The sequence below is a fragment of the Schistocerca americana genome, chromosome X (assembly GCF_021461395.2).
Source record: "Schistocerca americana isolate TAMUIC-IGC-003095 chromosome X, iqSchAmer2.1, whole genome shotgun sequence".
Taxonomy (NCBI): Eukaryota; Metazoa; Arthropoda; class Insecta; order Orthoptera; family Acrididae; genus Schistocerca; species Schistocerca americana.
Window position 1 is genome coordinate 630,360,477 of NC_060130.1, and position 12,562 is coordinate 630,373,038.

Here is a 12,562-nt window from a genome sequence, read left to right on the forward strand (position 1 = left end):
CGTGAATGGCAAACAAGTTAACCGAGATCGTCTGCACCGCATCCATCTCGCCGATTCATCCCTCTGCACCCACTGTGGCGTGGATGACACGGATGTCCACCGGTTCCACTGTGGCACAGCGCTAGACGTCTGGACACTTGCGCGGCGAATTTTGGCGTTTCTTACTCGCCAGACACCGGCTCAGATCGACGTCCACATGCTTTTGTACCCCGATAAGACTTTCTACCCCTCCGCCAAAACTAACTCTGTGAATTGGATCTGTGGCCACACGATCCGCTATCTTTTTACTTCAGGCGACAAGTCTACGATAGGATATTGGACTTATCTCAACGAACGTCACTGCGTCCTGATACGCAACCCACGTTATAAACAATATTTTTCTAATTTCTTACGGAGCACTTTCGATGACCCACCTAGTAGCTGGAACGTCCAAGCCCTGAGAAGCTGAAAACTGTATAAAACGAACCGAACTGATTAGATCTGCTACCCAGAACTCACGCCTACGCCATGAGAAGACACGTTTGGACGAGCTGGCATGCTGTAGGCGGATACACTTCAGGAGCTCCTGTAAGAACTAGACTACAAGTCGCATGACGACTTAAAAAGCTTTTCCTTATTTCTTCCTCATAGTTTGTTCTTAAAGGAAAAAGAAATTTGATTTTGGCTTTAAAAAAAAATTTTTTTTGTTCCAAAGGATTGCTTCTTCGCCAACAAGACGAAGGAGACTCATTTTTGTTTACTGGAAGGAGAAACCAGTATAATCGGAGTCTTTGTTTTCTTTCAAAAAAAAAAAAAAAAAAAATCTTTTCCTTATTTATTCCTCACAATTTGTTCTTAAAGGAAAAAGAAATTTGATTTTGGCTTTGAGAAACTTTTTTTGTTCCAAAAGATTGCTTCTTCGCCAACAAAACGAAGGAGACTCATTTTTGTTTACTGAAAAAAAAGGGGTAGCGTAAAAAAAAAAAAAAAAAAAGCGGTAGCGTAAAAAAAAAAAAAAGTGGCCGTGCGGTTAAAGGCGCTGCAGTCTGGAACCGCAAGACCGCTCCGGTCGTAAAAAAAAAAAAAAAATAAAATAAAATAAAAAAAAAATGGTCTCGTGGTAACGTGAGTAGCTGCGGAACGAAAGGACCTTGGTTCGAATCTTCCATCGAGTGAAAAGTTTAATTTTTTATTTTCAGTTTATGTGACAAACTCTTATGTTTTCATCACTTTTTTGGGAGTGATTATCACATCCACAAGAAAACCCAAATCGGGCAAGGTAGAAGAATCTTTTTACCCATTCACCAAGTGTACAAGTTAGGTGGGTCGACAACATATTCCTGTCATGTGACGCACATGCCGTCACCAGTGTCGTATAGAATATGTCAGATGTGTTTTCCTGTGGAGGAATCGGTTGCCCTATGACCTTGCGATCAAATGTTTTCGGTTCCCATTGGAGAGGCACGTCCTTTCGTCTACTAATCGCACGGTTTTGCGATTCGGTCGCAAAACACAGACACTAAACTTATTACAGTAAACAGAGACATCAATGAACGAACGGACAGATAATAACTATGCAAAAATAAAGAAAGTAAAATTTTCACTCGAGGGAAGACTTGAACTAAGGGCCTCTCGTTCTGCAGCTGCTCACGCTACCACGGGACCACGGCGCTCCTGAGCTCACAGTCTCCGTGATGTTCCCTATGTCGCCCATGGACTACTCAGTTTGTATATTTTGCTTATTTTTTCACAGTTCCACACAACTTCTTCCTGTTTTCTCAATTGATCTGTGTTCAATTTATAAAGGCCTATCCACTGTGCCAACTTATAACTAAATCTGAGGGGGGTGCGATGGGGAGGTTCCCTTGTTAGAAACAACAGTACCACTACACGTATTCCCCTGTCAGAGGTATCAGAACGATTTTCGCTTATAATTTTCGATTCGGTCGTTCACAGAACAGGGTACTTTACCTCAAATTCATACAGTAGCCCTTTTCCATCATCCCTGTAAGGCATCACGAAATCACCCTGTACAAACATATCAATGATAATGATAACATCAACAGCTTATATCAAAATATGATGCAAATGCCAAGAAAAATTTTCAAACGCACCTTTATCAAAGACGATGACATTCGATCCAGGAAATGCTTCGTGAATCTGGCAGTTTCCTCCCCACATATCTGACGAACGATTTTCAGCGAACATTGTAGGTAGTCTTGAAAAGAGCTGAAACACACAGAAAAGGTTATGGGCAGCAGGAAGGCTGCTAGCGAAAGCAAATTAATTTAGATGGTGAAGTTCTCACGTTGGCACAAAAATACAGGTAAAATATATGTGATTTCTGGTACCTGTCCAGAACTCAGTGAACTACTTTAATTAATCTTAAGACACAGTTTGTACTAATTACTTCATACAGGACTGACAAGCTCAAGAAACGAAATATGTAAGGTATGTAGGGAGCATTTTCACTGTTTCTTCTAAAAGTAGCTGGCACAAAAGTAGAGTCCTCAAGGTCGCGGCTGCTGCTTGCCGCCAGCAGGGGCTGCGGGCTGTGATGCGCTCGCCTCTCAGCTTTGTTGCCACGTAGGTACCGTTAGCGGTGCGCTAGGTCAGAGCAGCTGAAAGCTCAGTGTTATCGTGCTGTATCGAGTGTTCACGTCCGATCTCAGTGTCTTACTGTCTTTGCAAAGGTGCTTTGACGTGTGTTCGGTGGTGGACAACAATGCAGGAGCAATGGCCAACCTGTAGTACTCCTCCGGTCGGTGTATGTAAAGGGTGGAAAAACATTCGTAAACAATCGAAAATTATCATATCGAATGTACTAAAGATTTTTACTGATCTGGCCGACAATGAAGAAGCGAGGAATATCTTAAATTTGGCCTAAATTTATAAACTTACTGCTAAATCGTGTGGTGTCTCCAAGTCAATCGAAGGCCGTATTAGCAAATCTGTGTCATCGGCAGAATCTCCAGACATGAATGAGTGTTTCGATTCTCCAAGAAAGGTATACGAACGTGAACGGAAATCAACCGACTATGGTGATTTTAACAAAGAGCTCTTGCGTAGAACTGTACTTAGATATTACGACAGAGAAAAGTATCCAACGGCTAAAATAATACAGGCTGGTCTCGGTGAAAAAATTAATTACTCGGGCTCAGAGACCTCCGTTCTTCGTCTTCACCCCTCACTTGGTTTCCGATTCAAGAAGTGTAATGACGGACGGAAATTCTTAATGGAACGCAGAGACATTTCAGCAGCAAGAGCGAAGTTTTAGAGTATAATGCACTTCTTGCGTGCTGAAGACACCAGGCTTGTAGTGTACTTGGATGAAACTTGGGTTTCACAGAACCACACCAATAAGTATATATGGCACGACTCCAAAGGAAACGGCCGTTTGAAAGTGCCTACTAGTAGAGGTGGCCATTAATCATGGCCCACGCTGGTTCATTAACCACAGGGTTCGTACCAGTGGCCAAACTTGATTTTCGTGGTGGGAAAAGTTCTTGCCAATCCGATAACCATTCAGAAATGAATGGCGAAGTGTTTAAGAATTGGTTTATTCGACTGTTGTCTGCGCTGGAGCCGGCCAGTGTGGCCGAGCGCTTCTAGGTGCTTCAGTCTGGAACCGCGTGACCGTGACGGTCGCAGGTTCGAATCCTGCCTCGGGTATGGATGTGTGTGATGTCCTTTGGTTAGTTAGGTTTAAGTAGTTCTAAGTTCTAGGGAACTGATGACCCCAGATGTTAAGTCCCATAGTGCTCAGATCCATTTGAACCATTTTTTTCTGCGCTGGAGGAAGGGTCAATTATCGTGAGGGATAACGCCAGCTACCACTCCATTCAGATAGAAAATCTGACACGTTAAAATTCGCGCAAGGCAGATATTATGGAGTGGTTAAAGAGAAAAAAAAAATTTCATTTTCAGTCGATGAAACGAAGGCTTAACTCCTGTCTAAGGAAAAAATCGTAGGTGCCAAAAAGACTTACGAAATAGATCAACTGGCAAACGAAATTGGACACCAAGTGGTACGTCTACCACCGTATCACTGCCAGTATAATCCCATTGAATTGATATGGGCACAAGTAAAGCGAGAAGTAGCGAAAAGAAATACTACTTTTAAACTTTCTGACGTCGAGAAGCTAAAACACAAAGCTCTTGACAATTTTATTCAGCAGGACAGGGAGAGACGCGTAAAACACGCAGAAGCATTGCAAGAAACTTATTTCTTGAACCAGGGTTTAAGAGACCCCATAGTGGAATCTGTTATGATACACCTGGCTGAAACAAGCGACAGTGAATCTGAGGACACGGAGCAGAAGATTCTTCAGTTTAGGTAAGCGCTGTCTATGTAAAAAGCTTACTTGATTTACATGTTTGTCTATTCATTTCAGTTATAGAGGACATACTCGGAATGTTTTTCCCTTATATTAGACGTCTGATAAATTTATCACAAGTGGTGGCGATTAGTTTGCTCGACAGTAACTGTCAATTAAAACAAAATCGTCAATTCTGCATTAATTAACAACAGGTTTTCCTAAAATCCTGTATCGAATGTCTTTACATTCGGATATAATCTTACTGCATTCGGTTTACTTGTACATTCGAAATTTAATTCCTTTATTTCATAGAAGGATTTATTGACAAAACGTTGTGGTGCTTCTGTATCGATTGTATACTCGTATACAAACAGTGCAGTAGCATCAGAACAGTCCCAGCACCTAATCTGATTCTCCGAGAAGAGCATAGAAATCTATGATATCTGACGACTTTTATAAAAAACTAGTACGTGGTATTGTATTACTTTAGTATGACAGAGGATAGTATAAGATGGATAGAGAAATATAGGGTAACGTCCTTGATAAAATTGACTATTCTGGCCAGCCACTTAAATGCACTCTCTTCTCCGCACACTTGGTTTTTAATTCTGAGGCTGTAATGATTGGGGATTTTTGTAACCCAAGACAGGGACATTGCAGTAGTAAGAACGAGGTTTTTTTGTGCCAACCACGTATTGCGTGCTGAGAATAATAGGCTCACAGCAAAATAGGCTTACAGCAAATTTAGATAAAACTCAGGTTTCACAAAACCTTTCGAACAAATATTTTGCTCGACTTCAGTGAAAATATTGGCTTCAAAATAACTACAATTACTTTTGCGTAGCGTGTATTGGCGTTTTGAGTGATGGATGCCGTGACGAAGGATATGTATTAGTAACCAGTAAAATATTTTAGGGAATATTCTCGGTCATATTAAAGCGAGCGGTCCGAAAAAAACTCTTGGTGACGGCTTACAACGACTGGCGCGCTGCTGCGCACGGAATATCGCGGAAGTAATTTGCCTCTTTACGTGATATGATACAATAATGATGTCTGAAATATTTCCAAAAATAATTTTCTAGTTTATTAACAACTTTCTCCCGGGAAGTTTCTTCGCAGTCTCACGCAAATAAAATTCATCAGCGACTGTATTTTTCGCTACGCAGTCGGTCCAGATTCACACCTCTTATAATATTTTATTTTTTATCTCAGAATATTTTTAAGTTTCCGAAATAAAAGACGCAGCATATGCATCTGTAAACTTTGAGGATGTTCACGTATATTTTTTCTTTTCAGTCCAATTACATTAGCGGTTCTGTTACCACCACAGGTTGAAGTAAAAATTATTTTCCTCCAGAATTTCTTGTAACGTTAGTTTTCATTTTTTTTCCCTAGCAGTTAGTGAGAATTTTCTTTTGGAAAGTACTCCATCATATTCTAGACTAATAATAGAGTTGCCCAGATTTTTTTAAATTTTACGAAGACTCGAAATTATCACTACTATAAAACTGGCAGTGCTGTAAGACGGCGAGATGACCTTGAAACCCAATCTTCGTGCCGGCCACTACAGTACAATTACGAACAGAGGTAATGTGGCTGCCGCACGGGGTGGCCGCGCTGTATAAAGCAACATGTTCGGATTCTGCGGCCCCTCCCGCCGCAGGTTCGAGTCCTCCCTCGGGCATGGGTGTGTGTATTGTTCTTGGCATAAGTTAGTTTAAGTAGTGTGTAAGTCTAGGGACCGATGACCTCAGCAGTTTGGTTCCTTAGGAATTCACACACATTACAGAGGTAATGTGTTTGTTTATATTGGTGTGTGAGCGTGGTTATATGTCTAATTTTGTATCCGAAGAATCACTTGTTCCTATGCCAATGTATAGTCTCCCTGAGTTGCCTATATCTCTGTATATAGAGTTCCTAACCAAGCAGTACTTCTTTCTCTGTCGCCAAAGTGAATGGATCTCACAACTAAATGTATGTTCGCTCGACCTTGTGCATTACGGTATACTTCACGCAAAGATACTAAAATTACCTCTATATAATGGGCATACAACAAGTGAAGCGGGGGCACATCTGTGATACATAGTTTTGAAAATTTGACTAAATATAATGTGAATGAAATGTGATATTCACTAATGTAAAGCATCATGCACTTAGTGTAGGTGTATACTACCATAGAATAAAGTATAAACTTTTTTCTGTATTTGTGATTTCTAAGCAGAAAACAATTTTACGTTAGTTGCGTTACTTGTTTGAACTCTGAATATTTTCTACATTTCTGCAAGTGTAGAAACGATTTAGAATACAGGTCAGACAATCAGATCAACTGTCCGCTTCCAGTGACTGGTGTGGTTACGGAACGTCTGGACGTGACATGCTACTGTTCATTTCCTCTTGACAAACAGGGATTTTAGGGAAAATTATCTTTATAACGGAAGAAAATCATTTGAACCTTATATACAGTTTCAGTCATCTCCACATATCTTATGGACTTCAACGATAGTTTTCAGTTTTTGATGTCTACTCCAATCACTTTTAGTGGTGTAGTGACGGAATGGGAGTAGTACTGCTGGAGTTTCAGTTTTGAAGGAACATTTGGAGACGGAGTTCACCATTCCTCCATCTAGAGCCCACCAGCTTCAATTACTCAAGTATTACTGACTGTATGAATTCTTCCATCTGACGCTAAAAGCTTAAATAGCGTTTTTTTTGTTTTTTTTTCAGCAGGATACAAAAAGTTTTGTGCTCATCGTGATGAATTGTTACGCTTCGGTTATTAGACACATACCTACAATGATAGATTCAAATAGCCATGGTACGTACCTGCGACACAATCTCAAGACTAAGTTTCACTTAAATTTTGTGAGAGTACGCCGCATGTAACCCAGTCGGAAGAAAAAAATGCAATAACTTTGCCTGGAAAATTAGTAGATTCAGTACATTGTGGTTTCTGAAAGAAGTTAACCGATGAGAACTCCAATTTACTATGAAGTTATGGGCTGACGAGAGATAATTACAAAGGCGTGCTGAAAAGTAATGGCTCCGAATTTTTGTATGAAAGTTCTTAAAGCTTTTTAAATAAAACAAACAACATTCTGAATCCTTATTCTTCATCTCTACGTGTTTATGTCTCATGACAGTCACCCTGACGACGAACACATTTGTCGCAGCCGAGACCAATTTGTTGGTACCGCCACTGTAGAATGTTGACTTCTTTAACAGAGCCACAACTTTACGTTTGCTTGCACTCCTTCATCAATATCTAAGTGAGTTCCTCGAAGGTGTCCTTTAAGTTTTGGAAACAGATGAGAATCGGATGGGACCAAGTCAGAACTGTATGTCTCGCAGTACCTTGCAGAGTTTATGCTGGCGCGTTTAGGCAAGAATTCCAAATGCACCACACCATGGAAGAAGATTTTCTCTGATGAGCTCATCAACCCGATTCCGAAAAATCTCATCGGTTGCCGTACGGGGTCGTCCACTCCGAGCTCTATCACACACGTGTACGTTAGCACCACCGTTTCATTCATTACGAGCACCAACAACCCAACGTTACACATTACTGATACCTCTACAATCTTCACCATAAATAACTTTCATTCTTCTGTGGATTTCAATTAGAGGCATGTTTTGTGTCGTCAGAACCTAGATTACAGGACACTGTTTTTCACGTACCGACGTAGTTACATTACACACCGCCCTGTTACGTGCTACAGTTCGGAGCCCTCTAGTTGCAGAGGGACGCTACTAGCGTCAGCAAATCGGGAAAGTCGACCGAGTAACATGCATGACACGTAATACCCCAATCGATATTGAGAACAAATAAAAAGTTCCGAGGCGTTACTTTTAAGCACGGTCTCGTAAGTACGTCGCCGAATGGGATCAATGTGGATTAGTTTAATCCCATCTGTACCAACAAATATATTCTAATACTCTATCCGTAACAAAAGCCGTCGAACAACTGGAATAACAGGAACTTGATATCCGGCTGCGATTTCATAAGAAGTATACACACATGCAACGAGTTTAATACGAAACCGATTTTGATTCATGTTGGCTAGACGTGCAAAGAATATTCTCATGAGGATGTTCTCGTGCTACATTTACAATTCATAACATCCATTATTTTCCTAACGAACTTTGAAAGATAACTCAGAAAGACGAGAGACTACACAAAAGGTCACTCTGCACCCTCTACAAAATAAATTTACAACACTTCCTACTTCTTAATGAAACAAGAGCCCCTATTTTTCACCAGTTAGTGCAGCTGCTACAATACCAGCGTTCATTATGTAGTCATTACTGACTATCAGGAATTGTAAGTACAAAAATTCATTGTGATAAGTCCGCAGCTCGTGGTCATGCGATAGCGTTCTCGCTTCCCGCGCCCGGGTTCCTGGGTTCGATTCCGGGCGTGGTCAGGGATTTTCTCTGCCTCGTGATTACTGGGTGTTGTGTGATGTCCTTAGGTTAGTTAGGTTTAAGTAGTTCTAAGTTCTAGGGGACTGATGACCATAGATGTTAAGTCCCATAGTGCTCAGAGCCATTTGAACCAACCATTGTGATAACCACCAAACTGCAAGCTTGTCTTCCGAAATTCGCACAATAAAACGTATTTCTGTTCTTTACTATACATGTAAATTATAGTTAACTGTATGACAGCAGCTGCATGCGCAATTATCAGAAATGAGTTCCACTACCGAAGCAAATGGAAGTGTGCAATAACGCTCGCAAGACTCATGACGAGACAATTTACTGGCGACAGTAACTTGGAACTACTTATACCTGACTAACCTAAGGACATCACACACACCCATGCCCGAGGATGGATTCGAACCTGCGACCGTAGCGTATCCCCGTGCTATTGTCATTTCTTCGACATGAAGGTGATGTGTTTTTTCAGCAGACCAGTAAGTGTCTACATACGGTTGCTGCGACGCAAAGTGTTCTTCGTGGTGCAAAACAACTGCGCTGCCAGAATGGTCTCTCTATCACTTGCCAATTGCGCAAATGTGGTATATGCTGAAACGGAAACTTACTCGTTCTCCAAAGCCAGGAAGAACCATTGCCGAATAGCAATAAAAGGTGCAAGATACTTGCTTCAGTCTATCGTAGGATGCCATTCAGCACATTTATGATTATTTACACGTGAGAATACACGCCAGACTTGTCGCTAGAGGGTGGTATACCGTGTATTAATGCGAGTGTTTGTACACCCTTCACTGTGACATGTGTGTTCCATTTGGTCTGAATTTGTTGTCTTATACTTCTTCAATGATGAACTACCTTTCACATCACTTGTCGCTATGGTGACCTTGTCCTTTAGGGTTTTGATTTTTTTCCAGTAGTGTATAAAGGAAGTTGATGGTCACTATACTGGTTGTCGTGAAAATACGTTCCAAATTCTTAAACATTGATAAAGCACATAAAAAGATAATGTGACTTAATGCGTAAAAAATTAGTCAGGAAACGCGTTGCTAAATAATAGCACATCCGCACTCACGGATGCTGACATTAGAAGGCATCCAGGTGATAGTTTCGGCAAGAACGGGCTAGTACCTTGCTATTTTGCATCTTCGTTTGTTTCCCCCACAGATACAAAGGGCCTGCTGTACAGTACTTCTATAAATGCTGCAAAGACCATATTGCACATGTTGCAGAAGACGCAGTAGTTGTTCGTGAAATTCAAGGCCATTTTGGTCATGGTGTCTAATGATAAGTATGTCTGTTTGCCTACCTATCGATATAAGACATTCGACTCGTATTTAGAAAGATGGTGGATCCAATCCCCGGCTGGACATGTAAATTTAGATTTTCGGCCATTTTCAGTGACGTCAAATTCCGGGATGGTTCCTTTGAAAGGGAGTGGAAGATTTCCTTCCACATCTAATAAGCTCATCGTCGACTGGTCGCTTAACCCTCATCGACTCTCATCTTTCTTTCTTACCTATGAGTCTCCTGCATTTGTATACACCGAAAGCATATATAAACGAGCAAAATTGGTATTACATGGTGTGTGGCAGAATCGACATGACTCGAAATTACTCCAGTACCAACACTATCTAAGGTCAGAACGAGCCAATTAGTCGCCGAAAAATGACTTACCTGTTCGTAACTTCGCAAAAACACGTAATTTTTTATGCTAATAAATATCTAGTTACATTTATTCCATAACGTCTAAAACTCTGTAAGTGAATTTTTTAAATATTGTATATGGAAAACAGATATTTACAGTTACTGTAGCTTCTGTATTAAAATCCCTTGAATACTACACCATTTGATGAAAAGTATTCGGACACCCTACGTAATGCGAGGTTGACCACTAGATGACATAAGAGGCGAACCGGTCACTATAAGAGGAGCCGAGGAGTATTGTGTTTCCAGTACAGAACCAGTAACAGCAGAACGGGTCGATCAGAAAATCTTAGAGACTTCGAATGTAAACTAGTCACTGGATGTCATCCGAATAACAAATCGATAAGGGTCGTTTCAATCTTTGTAAAGCCTCCCAAGTCGATTGTCGGTGATGTGATTACGAAGAGGAAACGCGAAGAACGACCACAGCTACACCAAAACCAGGCAGAACTCTTGTACTGGCGGACACAGACCGTCGAGCATTGCGGAGGCTGGTTGTAAAAGTCGTATGAAATCAGCGCAGGGAATCTCGCAACTTCCAAAGTGCTGCCAACTTTCCAGTTAGTACAATGACTGTGCGCAGGGAGTTAAAAAGTATGGGGTGCAGTGACTGACAGCTCCTCAGAAACAACACACTTCTCTAGTCATTGCTAAGTGAGGCCTGAGGTGGTGTAAAGACATTGGACAATGGATGAATGAAAGGAGTGATTTGGGGTGGTGCATCACGCCACGCCGTATGGCAATCCGAAGGGAGGGTTTGGGCTTGACGTATGCCCGGAGAATGTTAGTTACTATGACGTATACTACCAACAGTGAAGTATCGAAGAGGTGTTGCTATGGTAAGGGGGTATTTTTCGTAGTTAGGGTGGAAGGAAATGAACACGTGATACACCATGGTGTACTGCATAACAGTCAGGAACTGTTCGGGGACGATGATTCTCTTTACTAGCATAACAATGCTTCCCTATCATAACGCTGTGTCCGTGAGACAATGGTCTGCGGCTCAAATGGCTCTGAGCACTATGGGACTTAACATCTTAGGTCGCCGGCCGCGGTGGTCTCGCGGTTCTAGGCGCTCAGTCCGGAACCGCGCGACTGCTACGGTCGCAGGTTCGAATCCTGCCTCGGGCATGGATGTGTGTGATGTCCTTAGGTTAGTTACGTTTAAGTAGTTCTAAGTTCTAGGGGACTGATGACCACAGATGTTAAGTCCCATAGTGCTCAGAGCCATTGAACCATCTGAGGTCATCAGTCCCCTAGAAGTTAGAACTGCTGAAACCTAACTAACCTAAGGACATCAAACACATCAATGCCCGAGGCAGGATTCGAACCTGCGACCGTAGCGGACGCGCGGTTCCAGACTGAAGCCCCGAGAACCACTCGGCCACAGTGGCCGGCAATGGTTTGTGGTCAGCAACATTTCTAAAATGGACTTGCCTATCCAGAGCCTAAAGAAAAGGGAGACCTTTGGAGTGAGTTAGAAAGTATATTTCGTTGCTGAACTAAATGAAACACGTTTGGATTGGGTTAGATCGTCGACTTCTGAACAGACTCCAGTGTCCATCACGACCTTCTCTGCCTTCAGTTCTTTTGGAAGAGTGGTCTGTCATTCCTCTACAGACATTCAGACATCTCACTGAAAGTGTCTGTAGAAGAGATAAAACCATAATAAATGTACACACCCATTATTAATGCCCAGTAACCAGTGTCCGGATACTTTTCATCACATAGTTTATAAACACTTATCCAGCGAACATGTCATTTTAATCGCACTACAAGTAATCAATAAACATCTTTAATTTACCGTAAAATTATTCTTACCAGCAAACGAGTTTAAGCTGATTTTCTCCTGCAATAACGAAAGAGCTACCGTTCATTGATGTCTGCAGCTCTCGGATTCTCTCTTGGTATACAGTGGCACACACTTCGTAGTCAGTCCTTGCTTTACGCATGCAGGGTGCGTGTCTCAGGAATTCTGAAAAAGAATATTTGCATGAGAAATATCGTTTATTTTAATTTGGTTTCTGGTTCTTGTGTTAGAATTTCGTTACTACTTATACAACTAGGAAAATATTTCTCTACGAACCTCCTTATAGCTACTAGTGCACAAATTATGCCTACTATTTTCA

General features: G+C 41.5%; 1 protein-coding gene across 1 annotated transcript in view; it reads right to left on the reverse strand.

Moving 5' to 3' along the window:
- Positions 1-12,562, reverse strand: part of LOC124556213 — a 152,881-nt gene that overhangs the window by 22,485 nt on the left and 117,834 nt on the right. The window contains exons 4-5 of the mRNA XM_047130201.1: positions 12,255-12,408; positions 2,094-2,208 (exon numbers count right to left, since the gene is read on the reverse strand). Coding sequence (XP_046986157.1) covers positions 2,094-2,208; positions 12,255-12,408 — 269 coding nt within the window. The remainder of the gene's footprint in view (positions 1-2,093; positions 2,209-12,254; positions 12,409-12,562) is intronic.